General features: G+C 52.7%; 1 protein-coding gene across 9 annotated transcripts in view; it reads right to left on the bottom strand.

Annotated features, from left to right (window-relative positions):
* The window catches only part of RRBP1 (ribosome binding protein 1), a 55,209-nt gene that overhangs the window by 12,061 nt on the left and 21,993 nt on the right, over positions 1–21,155 (bottom strand). For 7 of the 9 annotated variants that reach the window (XM_058679838.1, XM_058679830.1, XM_058679831.1 and 4 more), the window contains exons 2-7: positions 17,376–19,683; positions 5,722–5,876; positions 4,617–4,739; positions 1,627–1,779; positions 467–585; positions 12–165 (exon numbers count right to left, since the gene is read on the bottom strand). In XM_058679838.1, the coding sequence (XP_058535821.1) occupies positions 12–165; positions 467–585; positions 1,627–1,779; positions 4,617–4,739; positions 5,722–5,876; positions 17,376–19,662 (2,991 nt within the window). In that variant the 5' untranslated portion in view covers positions 19,663–19,683. The remainder of the gene's footprint in view (positions 1–11; positions 166–466; positions 586–1,626; positions 1,780–4,616; positions 4,740–5,721; positions 5,877–17,375; positions 19,684–21,155) is intronic. The other 2 variants (XM_058679837.1, XM_058679835.1) reach the window with 2 other exon arrangements.

The following is a 21,155-nucleotide window of genomic DNA, read 5'->3' as shown; positions in this document are numbered from 1 at the left end:
CCCCGACTCACCTGCAGCTGCAGGACCTGCTTCTCGAAGGTGGCAACCTTGGCCTCCAGAGCCTTCCGCTGCTGCTCCTCCTGCCGGTTGGCCTCTGACTTCTCCAGTAGCTCCTTGCTGACCTTGCTGAGCTCTTGCCGCAGCTTGGCCAGCTCTGCGTTCTGCCTGCAAGAAAGCCACCGGCCTCCATGCTACTCTGGGCCATGCCCAGCTTTGAAAGTCAGATCTGGAGCAGGTACTACATTTCAGCCCGACAGGGGGCGCTGCAGGCTGTAGCAGTGAGGGGGACAACAGGCTAGCTGGAGGAAGGCCCCAGTCAGGGCCCTACACCAGGAGGTGGCAAAACTGTAAAGCAACCCGAGGCTCACATACATGGGGCCTGGGCACAGTCACACATCCAGCAAGAAACCAGAGCACACCCCTATAGGCGCTGGAGCCCTGGTAATGCAGGGTCACTGTGGCTTACTTGCTCTCCACCTGGCTGGTGGCCTGATTCAAGGCGTCTCTCAGGATGGAGTTCTCCTGCTGCAACCGGGCCAGCTGAGTGTTGGGGCCATTCTCCAGCTGTTCCTGAAGAGTTCGGATCTGCAAAGTCACCATCAGGGACATCAGAAATGTCCTGGCCCCACCAAGAGAACTGGCTTCCAGATGAGGCAGAGCGAGGACACACGACAGAACCCCCAGATGGAAGCGAATGCTGGGCAGCAAGAGACCAGAACATCAAGGCTGGGGGCCTGAGGCCAAGCGTAGGCTGCCAGCCACTCCTCTCCACCTCACTGCTCACTGCCGGCCTGTGGTCGCGGGCTGAGGCCACAGCGTGACACATCTGGGGAGGCCTGCTCCTGAGGTCACCAGGGTTGACTGTGCTGGGATGAAGCACACAACCGCAAGTCACAGCCTGTTAGGCATCCTGAGGAAGACTCCCTTCCTGCCCTCTGACCTCCTGTGCCTCTAAGCCAAGCAGCAGGCAGGAGGCCATGACCATGGCGGGGATGTGAGATAAGGATCAGGCTGTGAGTAGGGTAGGCAGCTGCCTGGTACAAGCCTCAGTTCTGTGCTTTCCTTCTTAAAGATATTCATTTATTTATATAAAAGGCAGAATGTGAGTGAGTAGTGAGGAAGGCAGAGATCTTCCTCCTACCCACTGGATCACTCTCCGTAGTATGGCCAAGACCAGATTGAAACCAGGAGTCAGGAGGCCCATGCATGTCTCCCACACAAGTTGCAGAGGCTCAGTGACTTGGGTCTTCCCCAGGAATTTAATAGCGGGGAGTAGCAAAGCAGCTGGGACTCAAACAAGTGCTCTAACATGGAACACCAACATCTTAAATCCTAAAGCTCCAGCTTAGCCTTCTGCACCACAGGTACAGCCCCACTGTGACTCTGGAGCTCACAAGCCTGCAGCAAAGCAGCCCTGTCCAGGCTCACAGGCAGGCTGAGCATCTGATGCGCAGAGCTGGCTGCTTGGAGCTATGCTCTTTATCAGAACGTGCTCTTTAAACTCTAACATACTTTCCTGATTATTAACATGAAATGCAGCACCTTTGTCCAGTTAGATAACCCCAGCCTCCTGCACCCCTGCCACCAAGTGACCCCCACCCCCTGGGCCCCAGGGTCACTGCCCACCTTGCCCTGCAGCTGCTGCACCTCCTTTACATGCTCCCGATAGCTGGCCTGCATGCGCGCCTGCACAGCTGCGATTTCCTGCTCCCGGGCCACCAGCTGCTTCTTCACCTTGGCCTCCCCAACTGCTGCCTTGGCCTTTTCGGCTGCCATCTCCTGGGAAAAGGATAGCAGAGAGAGAGAGAGAGCCGGTCAGGCCTGCTGAGGAAGAAGTGGAAGTGCCCCCAAGGTCAGGAGGCGATCTGAGTGCTCAGCAGAGACCCCTCCAGCTGGCTGAGGCCACCAAGAGCCCTGCCAACAACAGCATAAGCACCAAGAGAGCTTGCTGACCTGGCTGGAAGTGGGCTGGATGATAGGCCTCGGCCATGGTGGAGTGCAGAGCCTACTACCCCAGTGCTCCTGAGCACTGGTTCAGCCTGTCTCCGCTGACAACATCCCAGTGTGGCTCACACCAGGTTCCCAGAACATCCACTTTCCCTCCAACACTTTTGTTATGACAGACAGGCACAACCCTTGGTGCTCGGGACCAGGATGTGGCCAGTGTTTCTAGAGGGCCTGCATACCAGGAGCCACCATTTGTCTACTCCAGCCCAAGGGAACTTGTGTTCCAGTCCCTGCCAGGATGCCCAGTCTGGGGAGCTGGCAGCCTGTGCACAGGCAGCAGAACCCAGGGGTGGCAAATCATCCCAGGATAGTGGCACTGAACAATGTGGGGGAAAGGCATGGCTCACAACCTGAGGAAGGGTGGTGGGCATGTTTCCTGCCCCTGACCAGGCCAGTGTCTATATGGTGAGCACATACACTAAAGACGTGGCTCCCCGCTGGCTGTCTGGGGTGCAAGTACCCCATGCAATTTCAGGGCCGTCCCCTTCCCCGAACTGGGCACAGGACCACACAAGGGAAATCCTAGCCTTCTCCATATCAGCACTGCAAGGGAAGGCCAGCTATTGAGACAGAAGCACCAGGGGTTGGACTGGGCTGACCATAATGGCACAGGGTACTGGTGCGGTTCTCTGGGTCAGCACTCCTGGGATCAGCTGGGATCCACTGGCACTGCTTTTCAAAGATGGATATCCTTTTGGCTCTCCCCAGGGTGGGCCTGCAGGGCTGCCGAAGGGAAACTGCCCTGTCTTTAGTAGTGGGAGGGTGTCATTCCCACTGTGCCTACAGAGGACAATTAAGGTCCAGTGCTCATTTGATTCTTAGATGTGGAAAGTGATCCACATCTCGAGTAGATGTGAGACCAGTGCTGGGGAAACACTGTGACAAACGAGGTATGACTGGATCTGGAAGGGCACAGGCGTAAGGGGTGTGGGTGTGGAATGCCGATGCCCTCCTCTGTCCAGGGAGGCAGCACCAGGTATCTCAGCAAGGAACCCAGGCCCAATTTGGGCAGCACAAGTGTGCCTCCACACACACCAAACTGGAAGGTTCCTTTCTCCCTCTAGCTTCTTCACACCAGCCCCTTGAAGTGCCTGGTCCAGCCTCGAGAGGAGGAAACCAAAGCACAGAAAGGCCTCAGCAGGCCCATGGCTAAAGAGGGCAGGTGGGGGGAGTTGCAGTGGGCTGTCCTCCTTACACCTATGTCACCTCGGCACCACAGCTGGGTGCTGGGCTATGAGAGGCAAAGGCTATGCCCGAGGCTTACAGCCACGGGCATCTACTGCTGCCCCACACAGGCAGGGCTGGGCTGCCTCCTCACAGACAAGGTATCTGTCACATGCTGTCATCCTTGGTTTTGGAAATCAACTCACAGTCAGTGCTGAAGGAGAGCATATTGGTGCCCAGTGACCAGCACAGAGAGGGGGCTGTTATTAAGCTGACGCCTGGGCCACCTGACTCTAGTGGACAGAGAAGCCAGCCAGAGGAAGAGGTGGGGACCACACGTCACTGCCTGAAGTGGCCACCTAGTAACTGGTCACACTCCAGCCATTCTGTGTTAAAGGTGGGAGGCATGGGGAACTACCCAGCCAATGGCTCACTAGCCCTTCTAACTCGAGGGGTGTGTGTGTGTGTGTGTGTGTGTGTGTGTGTGTGTGTCAAAATCTCATTAGGATGCCTCAGTTTGCTTATAAAGAGGGAATGAATGAAGACCCTGAAACCAGCAGGCCCTTGGGATGGGAGGCTCACGGTTGCAGAGAGGTGGACACAATGGGCTTTCTGAGCCTGGGAGGGCAGCTCCAGCCACCCCACAGTTCACCAAGAACCCAGACCAGCTCGTGTGGAGGTTGCATGTACATACACTTCAGAGGCAAGGCAGAGAGAATGTAAATGGCAATGGCCACTGGAGGCCTGCCCTTTACTTCTCTGTTCTTGCCTACCTCCACCCAGCGATCCTTCCAGTCTGGTTTAACTGCACCTCCTGAATTTAGGACAGAGAAAAAGGACGCCTCATCTCCAGCTCCTCCTGAATACCAGCAGGAAGTGCTGCAGGCCACCTTCCTGCACCTACGGCCCAGGACAAAGGAGCAGACAGCGTCCTAATGCAGCGCTATTGCCCTATTCTGCATGTCCTCTTGGAAGGCAAGGTTCCAGGAAGTGGAGAGGCAAGACACAGATCCTGATGAACTTGGCAGGGCCAAGAGTGGTCTGCACCACTATGGGTCCCAGCATGTCCTCAAGGATGCCCTCCCAGGAATCATCTCCCCTGCCATGCCAGCAACTGATACCAAAGCTGCCTGCCTCCTTACACATCACTCTCTGATACTGGAAAAAAGCTCTTCCCCACCTCCCCGCAGGGTTTTCACTTGATTCAAGAAACCACTATAGATCATGGTGCCCAACTGAAAACCAGGACCCTCTTTGTGGTGGGACCAGCCTGGTGAGAGTCAGTTCTGAGCCAGCTGAGCTCCCAGCACCTGCTTAACTTCCACGCACTCTTCATGTCACTCACTGGGCCTGCAGGTTCCACTGAGCAGCCACCCTCAGAGCCTGCGACCCAAGTGCAGCAGTGGGCAGAGGTCCTCACTGGGCAAGGACAGCAGGGGCTGTACCTTGTTGAGCTCCCTCAGTTTGCTCTTGGCCACGGCTGCGTCTTCCTGCTCCGTGGCCAGCAGCTTCTCCTTTTCTTCCAGTTGTCGTTTCAGAATCGCCACGGGGTCACCCTTCTGAGTAGCCTAGAAATGCCCAAGAGCTTCATAAATATAGGGGACAGACAGACTCAGGGCTTGCCCCCCAAGGTGAGTATGTCTGAATCTGAACACTGCCCGAGCCACACAGCCTGCCAGGCCTCCAGGCCCCGGAGCACCATGTCCTAGGGCATTTTTCCCATATGTGGCCATTTCCAGGCCCTCCCAGGAACAGACTTCATTTCTGGTTCGGAGTCACCCTTGAGCTGATGTGGGCAGCCTGGGGATGAGGAATATGGTCATGGGGGTGGTGGCTTGAACTGAGCCTATCTCCTCTAGCATTCACAGCCAGGAGGGTCCCACTCCCTGAGCCAGGAGCTCCTAGCAGGAATGCTATTACGCGTGATGTGAGATCAAACCCCAGCTCCTGCTGGCCTCAGGCAAGGCTCCCGAGACATGCTCCCAACACAAAACCTTCCAGCAAAATTACCTAACATCTTGATTCCAGTTAAGGAATAAACAAGTGTGTGTGTGTGTGTGTGTGTGTGTGTGTGTGCATGTGTGTGTATGCACCCACACATGCTATTTCCTGGTCTTACTGGCCAGAGCACTGAAGGGGAGGTAGCTTCTGGGTTTGCATCTGACAGCAGGGGTACTTCTAGGTTCATCACAGGGTTCCCTCACACATGCTGTCCCTACAACTTCCTCACTGCACACTGAGCTCCGGTTGCAAACTAGTGTGTGGGGGCGAGGCGGTGTGCAGGGTGGGGAGGAGTGGGAGGATACCAGGTACCCAGTTCCTTGTTCCACACCCAGGGTCCCCTGGAACACAGTGGCCCTTCACCCTTCACAGCTTTGGTTTCAGTGCAGGGGCCCCGGAGCCTGCCTGGAAAGAGAAGTGCAGGTTCTTCCAGGAACATCCTCTCTGCAGCTTGGCAAGGCGGTACTGTCAGCTCATAAGTGGTCCCCAAATCCTCAACCTGGCCAGCTGCAGTGACCTCACAGCACGGCCAGGGGCTGGGGGGCCTACCTTGTGCCAGGTGTCCTGAACGATGCCAGCCTTCTCAGACAGGATCTCGATGAGCCGCTGGGCCTCCCCCTCATTGAACACCATGCTTCCAACTGTGGAGACTAGTGTCGTGTAGGGTAGGTAGAGAGGGCTGTCGGTGTCCAGGGGCCCTGTGCCTGAAGAGGGAAGGAACAGGATCTTACACCCACTCCCAAACCCCAGCTGCAGCCCTGACGCCGCTCCCCAAGCCCAATCAGCCAACGAGAACTCGTCTGCCTGGGTGGCAGGCTGGGCATGTGGGCAGGCCCTGGACGAATCTCCTGAGAAACACTAAAAAGCATGAGGCAAGGAGTCCCTACTCCAGCCTCTGAATTTGCCCCAAGCCTCTGCCTGGGCCAGGAGTAACCAGCCTCCTTTTTAACCCACAGAAATAACTGAGTAGAATCACACAAGGCATGAGTGACTTTTCTCTCCTACCAGCAATGCACTAATTCAGTTCCCCTGCCCTGGTTCGACAAGGTTTTCCCACTTGGCCATGACCACTGTGGGTCTTGAGTCCCAAATCTATCCCTTACCCTGCTACACCCACAGAGTAACAGGGCCAAACACCCTACTCCTGACCTTCCCTGAACGAAGTACAAGCAACACAGGCCTGTGGAGAAGGAAGCCTGGGACAGGCCGGTCCACTGATGACTTCCTGGAGGACACAGCCTTTTGCCAACAACCGAGAGTCATCTCTAAAACCCCAGCTATGTCCTCCCTGTGGCCGGTCAGGGTGTATCACACTGACACTGCCTAGGCAGCTATCCCTGAGCAGGCAGAATCTGCCTGGGAGCCCAGCAGAAGAGCCAAAAAATCACTGGGTTGTCCCTTAGCTAAGCCCACCTTGGATGGACAAAGAATTTGGGGGAAGTTTCCACAGCAACCCTGAATTCTCAGGCTAGTCACAGTGTTTTCACTTACCCCTTACAATATTTTCATGGCAAGTCACTGCATTTAGCATGGCACCTTAAAGAGGGGACGTGGGTGAACTGCTTATCATGAACACCCCTGGAATGTCCTAACTTGATGAAGCCTGACAGCTTACAAATACCCACACTGACACTACAGGTGTCACAGCTCGTGGGGGCCCCAGGGAGGGTGTGGAGGAAGCCCCTTTCTTCCTTTCTGTGGCAATGTGTCTGTGTACAGAGGTGAAGGCCTGCTCTTGGAAGTATGGGGGCGGAATTTGAGCACAGCCAGGCCACTGGAGCTGTAGCCTAGGCAGGATGACTCCATGTCAAACTGATGGTCACCAACAGCTTTTCCTCTTCCTGACTCCTCGGGCCACCAGTAGGAAATGCTAGGAGTTTCAAAGGCTTGGATAAAAATTAATAAGATATCTGCAATGATCTGTATTTAGTGACTACATGCTGAAACAGCATTTCAGATGAACCTGGATCCACACAGACTGTTTCTGGCCACCCTCCGTTGACATCGCTGAGGTGGGACATTTCAATCACAGGTGTGCCACACATATGTGCCTCACACTGTGAAACTCCTCTGCTCCACTCCTGCCCAACCCTGGGCACCAAAGTGCTGTCCACAGCGGCTGACCCTGAGGGGAACCAGGGGCTCTGGCCTCTCTCATACTCTCCTCAGGAAGACCCTCCCTTCCAGGTTCCCACACAGTGTGCAGCCAGGCCCACTGCTCTCCAAGGTGTGAGCCACCAACAGCTGTATGTGCTTCGTCCTGCAGCCTCTGCCCAGTGTCCCCATGGTATTCCCTGGGAATGCTATTTTTACAAATTTTTTATTGAAGCCTTCTAATCTTAAGTCTATCAAATTTAATTAATATCTTAATTTAAAAAGCAATAAAACCTTGTAACAAATGAAACAACTCAAAACCATGCAGAAAAGCTATTTCTCTTTTATCCATCCCCAACCCTGCCTACACTGTCTCTAAAATTATTTTTTAAAAACTGTAACATTGTAAAGCCATTTTTGATTAAACTATTTACCTAAGGACTGTGTCACCTTTATTGTCCCAAAGGCAGGAGCCGTAATACTGAAATTGAAAAAAAGCTCCTAGAAGCAGGAGGCAGGACTTTCCTGAGACAATAGAGCAGGACCAGGTCACTCACCGTCTCCGGCATACATTGGTGACTCCAGTAATCCCTGGCACTGTGAACACTTAAGGCACTAAAGGAAATCTGTCTAACTCCACAGTTCATCTTGGAAACCACAGGCTGCAAGGACACAGGGAAGTGGAAGTGTACTCCACGGGTTAGCTCACTGAGAGAACAGACACTGCAGAGGGCACAGCGACAGTCAGGGACCAGTCAGATAATCCTAGGCCAAGCAGCCCTGGGCACATTCTTTCAGGTAAAACCCCCTTAGCAGAAACTAAAATGCTCAACTTTGTGGACTAGTCAAGACTAGAAATGAGATTTTAATGTGCCATTCCTGATTGTGAGTGCTGTCAGCTAATTCCACAAAAAAACCAAGGAAGAAAACTGAGGGGCATGTTGCCAGACAAGAGGGTTCACCTCCCTTTGCCTTGGTGCCCCGTCTGTGAAGCAGAGCTGTCACTTATCCCTCCCTCACAGCCAGCTACAGTGATCCAACTGCAACAGGCCAGGATGATTCCTGGCACAGCAGGGCTAGCCTTCAAGGGCAGATGGCAGAAGCCCAAACCCCACCCCTGCCCAGAGGGAACGGCAAAGGGAGGCAAAGCTGATGCCCCAGAGCCAGTCCCTCCAAGACCAGTCCAGGATGTCAGCCCTGGACCTCGGCACCTCCTCCGGCCTGGGATACCACTGTCCTCACTCAAGATTCTAAACAGGCAGCACTTCAGCTAACAAACCCTGCTCCTCCCAGCACCCCCATTCCAGAATTACAGTGTCCCACATTTCAAAATGATGCTCCCTTTGACAGCCACAATGGAAGCTTAACCCTACAATTCAGGGACAATCTTCTCTCTGCCTGCATCATAACAAGGGCCTCAGTTATAAGAGAACTTAGGAGACTCAACAGCGCAGCACTGGCTCACTCAGCCACAGGGAGAGCATCGGAACCAAGCTAAGAACTGTTCCAATGCACACAGCTGGTGGTTAACGGGTGGGGATTATTGCCTTGGCCCCAGAATGAGCCCATCAGAAAGCTCCAGCCTGACATCAGCTGACACTCAATGTGCGGGCAGCCATGCTCAGGGCAGGCAGGTCCAGCTAGTCTTCACAGTAAGCAGGTACCTACTGTGTCTCTGACAGTTTGCAAAATGCTAAACCTGTGAAAGTGAGGTAAAGGTGGGACTATGCTGAGAGAAGCAGACAGGAGACCAGGCAAAATGGAGGGAAGGCCAGCAAGCAGCACCAGCATGGGCTTCAACCAGGTGCCACACACATGGTGGCAGGAGGAGGCAGCGGTGAGGGCTTGGTGAGGGCAGCAGCACAGGAGAGCAGCCTGGGCCACCAGATTTCACCCTTAGGCCAAGAGTGAGGCTTCAGGACTCCTGGAGGGACGAGACTAGGGCAGCAGCCCAGAGAGGGGCCCAGATCTGAAGACTCAGGGGGCCTGGCTGTTGCCAAAGGGCCAGACATCAAGCTAGCAACTCTAATGGTGGCTCCTGACCCAGCAATGGCTCTCCAGGTGAATTAGATGACGAACATCCTCCTCCTCCTGGGGACTCGTTCCCACCCGTCCTGAGGGCCTCCCCTTCAGACACATAGGGCATCCGGCTGGGCCCTGTGCAGAAGGCCACCTGGAGAAAGGAACCCACCCTGCCATCCCCAGACACCCAGCTAGAAGCCCTAGGAAGGGGCTCTCTGGGCTCCTAAGAGTCCAGCACTGCACAGGGCAGAATCAGATTGATTCAGAAATGCAAGGCGAGTCCCCTACTCCTGCTGATCCCAAGTACAGATAGCCTCCCTCCTATGAATCAGAGGCAGCAACTCCCATCAGGATTCTATCCCTAGCTGGCAGGCGGTGCCATCTCTAGGAACAAGAACTCTAGCTAGCCTCTCCATGATGGCAGCTTCATGAACCAAGGCTGTGTGGCAGGTGCCAACCCTGTGAGGAAAGCACCCTTACAAGGTCCTGGCAGACACGTGAGCTGCTCAGGCCACAGCCACCTCAAACATAACTCTCCAGCCAGGTGTGCCAAATCCTCCCCCGACCCCATGACCACTGACTGCTCTGAAGGTTACAAAGCCTGACTCCAGATTTCAAACTCTATCTCCACCTGATTTAGAAGAGGTGGTAAGGGTGCCTGCCAGGGCACAGCTCATGGAGCTCACAGAGACCCTGTCCCTGAGAGCGCCGCCAGGTGCTAGGGACACCTGTGTGCCAAGGGATTGGCTGGTTACTGCAGCCCAAGGGAGCAAGATGCTCTGTTCGGTGGCTCAAAGGGTACTTGACAAATACCAGGCTTTGTACAGGCTGTGGTGCAGCTTACTAAATTCAGAGACAAACAATGGAGCTTTTTCTTCTTCTTCTTTTTTTACTTAAAAAACAACATCTGGGAGGCCGGTGTTGTGGTATATGCATGCCAGTTCAAGCGTCAGCTGATCTTTCTGGTCCTGCTCCCTGATAAAGGCCTAGGAAAAGCAGCAGAGGATCGTCCAAGTGCTTGGACTCCTACCACCCAAGTGGGGGCCCACATGAGGCTTCTGGCTTCAACCTGGCCCAGTCCAGCTCTTGCAGTCACCTGGGGAGTGAACCAGCAGATGAAACATTTCTCTCTGTCCATTTCTCACTGTAACGCCTTCAAATAAATAAATCTTTAGAAAAAAAAAGTGCAGAAAAGTTGGAAAATGCAAAAGGATAAGATTCTAAAGGCTACTCAGAATCTGCCTTGTCCTTTGGGGACCTCTTCTTCCCTGTGGACTTGACAAAATTGCTGAAAGTGTTTTCTACCTTGTAGAAACTCATCGGGCTCTCTTGGACCCTGCCTTGCTGGCTTTCTGGTTTGAGCCAAACTCAGAGGGAAGGTCCTGCAAAAGCTAACCCAGAGTCCAAGGGCAAGGCTCCAGGCTTTGGGGAGCTGTGCCTGTGAGGCAGAAGGCCACAGGTCCTCAGGGGCCTGCATGCCCCTGAGTGTTCACAAGCTGGCCTGGACCTTACCCAACATGGGTACCCATGGCCCTGGCTGCAGCTGATGACACACCATTCTGGGGCCATTAACTCTCAGGCCTCAGGGATCAGCTTCTCAATTATTCAGGGTGCAGTCCCACATCTCACTGAGCTAGACTCAACCCTAGGTGCCAGGGCAGATAACCTCTGCTGACAGCCTCACGTCAAGGTGCGACAAACACATCATCTGAGCAGCCCAGGGCTCAGGGCAGGAGATAAGCCAACATGGTTATAACGGCAAAGACTACATGAGAGGATCAAAACAGGTTTTTCAAAAACAACCTACACCATATACACATGCCTTCTATTACACCAAATGCCAATTTAACCACCGGAGAAGGAACCAGGTAAGGGCCATACTCCAAATACCTAGAAATTTCATTTCTCCATGATTCTGTCAACTCCTCTTTCTCCAAACATTTAGAAAAGAATCTGGGCCCTTATTTGAAAAGCCAGTGTGTCTGCTTACTCCATGCCTAGATTCATAACACTGCCCTTAAACTTACACCATTTCCAGCGACCAAGTTAGAAAACTTAATTGAGCCACACTGTGATGTATTTGTGAATGGTAAAGCACCACCGTCTTCAAGATGTAGCTACAGAGTCTGATGAGATGGCTCAATGGCTAAATCCTCACCTTGCAGGCACAGTATTCCTTATGGGTGCCAGTCCCTGTCCCAGCTGCTACACTTCTCATCCAGTTCCCTGCTTATGGCCTGGGAAAGCACTAGAGGATGGACTAAAACCTTGAGCTGCGGATTCCTGGCTTTGGATCAGCTCAGTTTCGGTCATTGCAGCCTCTTGGAGGAGTGAAATCAGCTGACAGAAGATCTTTCTGTCTCTCTTTCTCTCTGTAAATCTGATCTCCCTTCCCATAAAAGACCTAGCCCTTAACTCTCTGGGAACTTACTTCATAGACACACAGAAATAATGATACGTGCACATCACTGCAGTATTAATTTTACTAGCAAGAAAAAAAAGAGCCTGTACACTTCTCAAATGCAGTTTAAATAAACTGATATTGTCACACTACAGAGTATTACGCAGTTGAATGGGGAGCACAAATGCAATATGGAAAGGTGTCACCAATACAATACTAAGCAAAGAGAGCTTACAATTCCTGTTTGTGGGTGCCCATGTGACCAGCAGTGTTCCTGAAGTTCCTATGAGGTGAGGGGCAATGAGGATCAAATGGGAAGAAAGGTTTTCAATATTAACTCTCCATGCTTCCATGCAATGTTTGCTGAGCACACATATTTATACCATAATAAATTTTAAATGCAAGGATTAGGAGACAGGTGTTCACTGTCAAATAAAGCCACGGACAGGGGGTAAAAACCTGTCACCCAGCCCCAGGCTGCTCTTGTAAGACAATCAGAGCAGCAGTTTGGGCAGAGCTCCAACCTGGGCCTGCAGAAGCATGTCCTGAGCCCGCCTCCACACCTGCTGGTCTCCTGGGATACCCATCAGTCAGCAAGGGCCATGCAGCAACTGACGACAGAGAAGGCCCAGGAGGCTGAGGAAGTGGCTCTGGTCTCTGGTGGATCCCAGTGCTGGTTCTGCTGTCTGTCTCATGCTGTGTATGAGGCACCTCTGCTGCTGTGTCCTCACTCAGTCTCACCATGACAGGAAGGAGGGAGCAGGCAGCCAGAACAAGCGTGTGACATCAACACAGGGCTCAAAGACATCGCTGTCTTCACAGGACCACCTGCAAGGGCACCCCAGGGGCAACTTACCTCCAAATGACTCCTACCTGGAACAAAGCCACACAACAGACCTTCCAGACCACTAGAAATCTCCTCTGTCTGCCCTTTCCAAAGGTGGCCACCAGTCATGTGACCACTGAGCACCCAGAATGTAGCTGGCACACATCAAGAACTGAATCTGGAATGGTACTCACTATGGATGGGTACCTAGTGGTCCCTCATACTAGTGGTTCCAACCCTGGCCAGCCCAGCCCTGGCCTCCCTCCTTCTCAGCTATCCATCATGAAGAACACTCCTGCACCCCAGTGAGGGAGTGGCAGGAGCAGCTCCCCACTACGCAGCTGGCTTTGGGGTGGGTGGGCGGGTCTGCACAGAGCAAGACCTGCAGGGGAACTCTACTGCCCATGGCGTTCCCTCGGCCCGATCTTTGCCTAACACTTGCATGTGGGATCAGTGAAGGTGCTGAGGGGCCAGCATTGCTACTGCCCTGAAGCCACCCTAGGGGCCTGTCCCATAGAGGGAGACCTGCCAACCCTCAGGTGCTCTGAGCACAGACCACCTCCCCTTCCTCTTTCCTCCTTCCTCCCATGCCTCCTGGCAGTGGCCCAGAGATTGGGCTCCCTGCTTGTGCTTTTGTGGGGTGGCAGCCACAAGAACATCAAGCAATGTCCCTGGCACTTATCAGAGAATGGAAAATATATTTGTGCTGGGGAATAAGCATACCATGACAGAGCCCAGCTGATGCAAATCCTCATGACCACAAGAAGAGCAATACACACATACACAGAACCACTATACCCCTGCCCCAGCCACTGATGACCATGCTGCATGCTGCCTGGGAGACTGCTGACACATACCCACACAGACCAAAGCATGCGCAGCTAGTCACAGGCACATTCTCATCTGCTGTAGCCCCCACAATGGCCAAGCAGGGTGTGACTGCTGCAGAGGGGACAAGGAAAGGATGTGCTCCTGTCCTCAGTCACTAGCCAGCCAGGCAGGTGGACAAGCCAAGGACAACTTTGAGCAAGTGTGCCCGATCTCATGTCCTAGCAGTCAGCATGACGGGAAGGCTACTGAGCAGGATAGCAGGAGGATGGCCAAGATGCCAGCAGCAGATGAGTGCTGGGGGCTGGAAGCAAGAATGCCAAAGGTTCTCCCCATCCTCACCCACAAGACACTCACCTCCAGCAGAGGGACGACCACCGATGGCCAGAGACATCCACGTTTCCTGGAGACAAGCTCAGCCTTATAAACATGCTGGTGCAATGCCTGCACTTATCGAATGGGCAGCCCTGGGACTTTCAGGCCCTGCCGCCAGCCCTAGTACTGGTCAGTGTTTCTTTTCCACGTGCACAACTGCCTCCTTTCCTCTGTCCTAAGCTCCACTGCTGGACAATCAGGCTGGAGCTCTGGGCCTGGTCCCCAGTCACAATGGCCTTTACTGTCAGAGAAGACTCTCTGGCTACCCTGGATGGCCCTAAGGTCTGCCTTCAGTGTTACTCTGCACATCACCCCAGAATTACCAAGGTGAAAGCACACACAGAAGCCCTATATCTCGGAGCTCTGTCCAAGGAGTGTCATCTGCTCCTGCTCTCCAGCAATCTCTCTGGAAGCTTCACTGTTGACTTTTTTGGGATGGTATCTACAGCATTTAAAAATAACACAATGGGATCCATTTCTATAGCCCTAAAATCATGTTTAAAGGTCATTAAGTAAGAAGGGCTTTAATACCAAAATTTCCATGCCAACAGCTCCCTAGAATTCCTCTACTGACAATTCCAAGGGATGCAGTCACAGCCACAAGACTCAAGGCTTTCTTTGGGGCCACTTTTTGAATTTGAAGGGTAAGTATTGGTACACTGAAGAAAAACTCAACTGCAGTAGTCATCATGGTACAGCCAGCCTCACTATCTTGTCTCTTCCATCTCCACAGAGTCCTGCCCCCAGGGCAGGAAATATTTCAGAATAAACAAACATCCTGTGCCTAAACCCTCAGCCCCTAACTCCCTAAAACATCCAGTGCAGCAATTGTCTACCTGTAATTCAACAGGAGTGGGAGGTTCCGCAAACGCCTTCCTGTTGCTTTCAAGGGACTTGCAATCCACCGATCTGGATATCCCCCAGGAGGCCCACAACCAGCTGGACGTCAACACTGAGGCACACATGTATCCTGAGGTCACTGTTTCTATCACTGTCATTCCCCTAAGACCTTCACCTCCCACAGTCACATAGGGGAAAGAAGCACACCATGCCCACATCTCTGCACACAGCCACAGCACCTTCTCATCCATCCCTTCTAGGAGATGCACTGAGCCCACCTCGGCAGTTGCACTGGATCCCCAGTCTCAGGAACTGCAAGGCCACTAAGCCAAGACCTGGTTCTGTATACCCACAGAGAACCCCAAGAGTCAAAGAACAACCACCAGCCTCCTCAATGCTGTTTTCAAACATTTTGCAAAACTGCTTTTGAAAAGGGTCACATGGATGCCACTTCTGACCAACTCATGATATTGCTTATGCCGATCATTTTTAGTAAGGTCAATTTTTAACACTGTTTGCTGCTTACAGGAAAACATCTGAGGTCCCTACTCTAGTACAGGCTTGTGACCAGCAGCACCAGAAGCCCCTGGGAGCTGTCAGAGTGCAGAGTCTCAGGCTCCAGTTACGTCTGCAGAGCCAAAATTTTCATCTTAACAGACACCTTAGGGATTTAGCTTGCATTCAAGTCCGAAAAGCACTCAAAGAGGTCATTCTGGTCTGGGGTGGGTGGCCTGCAACCACCACGCAGGGCCTGGAGGATGCCTTCACATATCAGACAAAAGGGAAAGCAGGGCTTATGTGGTGCCCACTCAGGACAACTAAGCACAAACAAGTACTTTCCTGTGCTCACAGGCTTCAAGTCACACTGGCAAATGAAGCCACATGCCATTCCAGCATCATGTTGGCTGCATATTGTCCATGCTCTTAATTCTCCATGTCAATCCCAGCAGTCCCCTGTGGCTAGCAGTATGGTCATGGTCTCCCAACCATGGTGGCATTGGTGACCTCTCACTGCAACTTCAGAGTGGCCATCTTCTACCATCTGGCTGGCCAGGATTAATCTCTTTTACAATTAAACACATTTCCTGCCCACCTTACATTTTTCTTCAGAGGCAAGCGCCTGTGGCTCAAAGCAAACTGTTCAGATCCTGGGCACTCTGCCCAGTGTCTCTGTGGAAGGACAATGCTTTGCATGCTTAAGTTCTTGTGGACAACATGGTTGATTCCTGGGCCGGGCTATTCCCTCCCTAGAGATCACAACAGTTAGGAACAGCTGACACACCAGGTAGGACTGGCTTTCCAAAAGCCACTTTAAAAAACTGACACCACTTGGTTATCTCAGGTGGGACTTTTATGGAATTTCTGACAACTCCGTGTGTGTAGGGGGAGGAGGGGAATCCCAGTGGAAGGGTAGCAGAACTGGGTTAAGCTGGGAATGACAGCCATTTCATCTGCACTGCATCCTTCTTACTCCGGAATGCTGCGTTTATCTTCTTGGCTCACATTTTCTCTTTAACCACTCCACAAGCTGCCTCGTGCCCTTGAGGTCACATTCCTACCGAGATTCTACTTTTACCTTCCTTTCCAGTGTCCTCACTAGTTCTGTCTCACAGCTCACTTCAAATGTCTAAAACTAGCTGGGGCAACACTGACTACAAGATGCAGGAGGAGCTGAACCCAACTTGAGGTGGGAGAATCAATGCCTCATTACTGCCTTGAGTCCAGCTGGAACAGAATGTTAAAGCAAGGGCAGAGTGTCAGGGCTTGGCAGGGCCAGGCAAGCTGAGCACTGATTCCCAGGAGTTCAGAGTCACTCTCCTGGGTGCAGACCCCTCTCATGCCTGAGCAAATGTCCCATCCAAAGTTGGGGAGGACAGGAAGAAAAAGCAGGGGAGGAGGGAACCTGAGAGAAGGTGACACAGCTCAACACAATGCACAACAGGGGAAGCTCAGCTGAAAACAAGGGGCCCTGCGCCACCCAACACAACACAACCCAGCCCTGATGGTATCTTTTGTCAAGACAAAGGGAACTGATTTCCAAGTTGGCTAGTGGTTTTCAGAGGTAAAACTTAAATAAATAAATAAAACAAGTGGAATTAAATGAATGATAGAACATGAAAGAGGAACTTTCCCTTGACCTAATTCTTATTGTAATATGCATTTAAGATGATGGATGGCAAATCAACTCTGTTATTTCATGTCAATTCATACATCTATTCAATACAAACGAATGCAACTGCTCCTTAAAAACACCCTATGGTTACACACTGAGCAAGCAAGCACATAGACAACAAGATCTACACAGGGGCACCCAGATAAGAACACCCAACAGGCTGACAATGGAGATGGACTCCCAAGCAGACACTATTAATCCTCACAGCCCCTTTCCCACGTCACTCTGCAGTCCCTCTTGCCAGACAGCTCTGGAAGCAGGGCTGTCACATGACTTGCCCTGGCAAATAGGCTACTGGAGTGACATACACCTGCCTGGAAGTCCCTGTGTGCGAACCTCTGCCTCAGGAGCCACTGAAGCCACAGGCTGGGTCCCGAGTGAACACACACGGACACCCGTAGTGAGGAGCCAACCCAGTTCAATCCCACCTTGAAGCAGAGCCAGCCGGCCGAGACAGACGCAGAGCCAACTGGTTAGCCGCATCTGAGGTGCAAGGATAAACACCTGCCTTTGTGGAGCACTAACTCCTGCAGTGTGTGCTACACAGCTCCGCAGTGGTACCAGCTGAGACAGACGGCATGCTCAAAGGAAGCCCACAGGCCGCTTACACAGATCCCCTTCAAGATCAGAAAGCAGTCACTTACCGGGCTCCTCCTTTTTCTTTGAACCAGACTTCTTCTTCTTCTTCTTCTTTGCAGGAGGATCCTCTTGCTTTGGTATCTCCTGGCTCTGCACTGCATCTGTGATTTTGCCCTGGACAGGAGCTGACTCCATCTTTTTACCCTGATTGGCAGCTCCTTCCACCTTTTTGCCCTGGTTGGGGGTCCCCTCTGCTTTTTTCCCCTGGTTTGTAACATTGTCTGCCTTTGTGCCCTGGTTAGTAACAGAATCTGCCTTCTTGCCTTGGTTCTGGGCCCCCTCTCCCTTCTTGCTCTGGTTCTGGGCCCCCTCTCCCTTCTTGCCCTGATTCTGGGCCCCCTCTCCCTTCTTGCTCTGGTTTGGAGCTCCCTCTCCCTTCTTACTCTGGTTCTGGGTTCCCTCTCCCTTCTTGCTCTGGTTCTGGGTTCCCTCTCCTTTTTTGCTCTGGTTTGGGGCGCCCTCTCCCTTCTTGCTCTGGTTTGGGGCTCCCTCTCCCTTCTTGCTCTGGTTCTGGGTTCCTTCTCCCTTCTTGCTCTGGTTCTGGGTTCCTTCTCCTTTCTTGCTCTGGTTCTGGGCCCCCTCTCCTTTCTTGCTCTGGTTTGGAGCTCCCTCTCCCTTCTTGCTCTGGTTCTGGGCCCCCTCTCCCTTCTTACTCTGGTTCTGGGCCCCCTCTCCCTTCTTGCTCTGGTTCTGGGCCCCCTCTCCCTTCTTGCTCTGGTTCTGGGTCCCCTCTCCCTTCTTGCTCTGGTTCTGGGCCCCCTCTCCCTTCTTGCTCTGGTTCTGGGCCCCCTCTCCCTTCTTGCTCTGGTTCTGGGCCCCCTCTCCCTTCTTGCTCTGGTTCTGGGCCCCCTCTCCCTTCTTACTCTGGTTCTGGGTCCCTTCTGCCTTCTTGCCCTGGTTTGGGGCTCCCTCTACATTTTTACTCTGGTTCTGAGCCCCCTCCCCTTTTTTGCCCTGATTGGCAGCCACTTCTGCTTTTTTGCCCTGGTTTGGGGTTCCTTCTCCTTTCTTGCCTTGGTTTGGGGCTCCTTCTACCTTCTTGCCTTGGTTTGAGGTTCCCTCTGCCTTCTTACTCTGATTTGGGGTTTCTTCTCCTTTCTTACTCTGCTTTGGGGTTCCCTCCCCCTTCTTGCCTTGACTTGGGGTTCCTTCTGCTTTCTTGCTCTGGTTCTGAGTTACTTCTCCTTTCTTACCCTGGTTTGCGGTTCCCTCCCCCTTCTTACCCTGGTTCGGGGTTCCCTCTGCCTTCTTACCCTGGTTTGGGGTTCCCTCTGCCTTCTTACCCTGGTTTGGGGCTCCTTCTCCTTTTTTACTCTGGTTCGGGGTTCCCTCTGTCTTCTTACTCTGGTTTGGGGTTCCTTCTCCTTTTTTACCCTGATTTGGGGTTCCTTCTTTCTTACCCTGGTTTGGGGTTCCTTCTCCTTTCTTACCCTGGCTTGGGGCTCCTTCTTTCTTACCCTGGTTTGGGGTTCCTTCTCCTTTCTTACCCTGGTTTGGGGTTCCTTCTCCTTTCTTACCCTGGTTTGGGGTTCCTTCTCCTTTTTTACCCTGGTTTGGGGTTCCCTCTCCCTTCTTGCTTGAGTTTGGAGTCCCCTCACCCTTTTTGTTCTGGCTCTGAGGTCCCTCTGTCTTCTTGCCCTGATTTGGAGCTGTCTCCCCCTTTTTGCCCTGACTCTGAGCCCCCTCTGATTTTTTGCCTTGACCAGTGCCAGTGCCTGCAGTGCTGGTCTTGGCACCCACTGGGGGCACAACCACCATAGGCACTTCCTTGGGTGCAGCTTCAAAGATGGCAGCCTTGGAGGTAAGAACCTGGACGGAATTCACTACAGAACTGACTGCTGGTTCCACCTTTGCTACTTTTTTCTCCTTCTTCTTTTTGTCCTTAGGGGATGAGGCTGGCTTCTCTTGGGGCATGGCTGTTACAGTGGCTACAGGGGCAATGACCACCTGGGACTGGACTGGGATTGGGGCCACAGCTACAGCAGGTGCCCGCAAGGGATCTTTCAGGAGAAGAGTCACGCCGGGGGCTGGCTCATGATCAGGTATCTTCCCGTTAGGTTTCTCTTCCTTTTTCTTGGTCTTTCCTTTCTTCTCAACTGTTTTCTCCTTTTTTTTCTTCTCTACCTTCTGGTGATGAGTCTTGGCCATCTCTTTGCGCTGGTTGGCGAGGGCTTCTTCATATGATGTCTCCTTCATGGAGAAGGTGGACACTAGGAAGATGCCGATGGCAGAAACCACCATGAACCCACCAAAGACCACAACTCCCAAGGTCTGAGTGTCGTAAATATCCATCTTGGCTGGCCTTCTTTTCACCTGCCAAATACACACAGGGGGATTATTATTATTATTATTGTAGAAATCGAGAGACTTGATAGTCTCCACCTCTGCCCTGGCCATCACACTTAAGGTGCCTGTATTCCTTCTTCAGATGAACAGACAGATTTAAGCTTTGACATCCCATGTTGTTGCCCACCTGCTGTAGGAGTGAGGAGTCCCTACTGGTAGACAGGGGGCAGACTGCAGGTCTAGAAGCTGAGTATACAGTGCTCAATGATGCCAACAGAAGACAGCCCTGCTGGAGGGAAGCACGACACACAAGCTGGTGTAAACCTCAAAACGGCAGCAAATCCCCCCATGTCTTAGCTGACTGCAGAAATCTGAGTATGGAGTTAAGAGATGTTTTTTTTTTAAAGATGTATTTTTATTACAAAGCCAGATATACAGAGAGGAGGAGAGACAGAGAGGAAGATCTTCCATCCGATGATTTACTCCCCAAGTGAGCCGCAACGGGCCGATGCGCGCCGATCCGAAGCCGGGAACCTGGAACCTCTTCCAGGTCTCCCACACGTGGGTACAGGGTCCCAAGGCTTTGGGCCGTCCTTGACTGCCTTCCTAGGCCACAAGCAGGGAGCTGGATGGGAAGTGGAGCTGCCGGGATTAGAACCGGTGCCCATATGGGATCCCGGGGCGTTCAAGGCGAGGACTTTAGCCGCTAGACCACTCCACTGGGTCCGAGAGATGTTTTGATTTTCCACATTGGGCCAAGAATCTTTTCCTTCTCTTGATGTGAAATTGATTAATTCAAAAATACCACATGGGCCAATGTAAAAACACACCTGTACTGCGTGCTCTGGGCAGCAGGCCCTGGTGTGCATTTAGGCCGTGTGCTCTGGGCAGTAGGTGCTGGTCTGTGTTTAGACCACATGCTCTGTGGGTAGCAGGCCCCTGGTATGCGCTTAGATCACATGCTCTGGGCAACAGGTCCCCAGTGTGTGTTTAGGCCATGTGCTCTGGACAGCAGGCCTTGGTGTACATTTCAGCTGCATGCTCTGTGGGCATCAGGCCTTGGTGTGTGTGCCATTTCTGCTGCATTGCCTCCCCTCTCCAGTGCTGATCAATATAGTTACGCAGGGGCCTGCATTACAACCCTGACAGGTCACGACACACTGCTTTTGTTGGCCAGCAATGGCTCCTGAAGTCACCGAGCCTGCACCTACACAATGGACAAAAGGATCAGCAAGCCTGTTTGGATCTTCAGAGTCACCAAGCCCTGTGCTGAACCCACATGCCAAACCTTACTGCCTACCAAGTCCAAAGGGCAAAGGCCAATGGACCACACCTTCTGGCCACCTCCACCTCACTGGGATCTCCAAGAGGTTTGCTGATTTGGGTGTACTCATCCAATGCTGATATTATTACCCTTTCCCAGGTCCCTGAACTGGAAGAGCCTACAAGGATTTGAATGAGTGAACAGACCTGGGGAAGGAGGGTACAAGAGAGGAGGG

Source organism: Ochotona princeps, chromosome 22 (genome assembly GCF_030435755.1).
Source record: "Ochotona princeps isolate mOchPri1 chromosome 22, mOchPri1.hap1, whole genome shotgun sequence".
NCBI lineage: Eukaryota > Metazoa > Chordata > Mammalia > Lagomorpha > Ochotonidae > Ochotona > Ochotona princeps.
The sequence above is the reverse complement of the archived record's forward strand: the minus strand, read 5'-3'. Positions and strand labels throughout refer to the sequence as shown.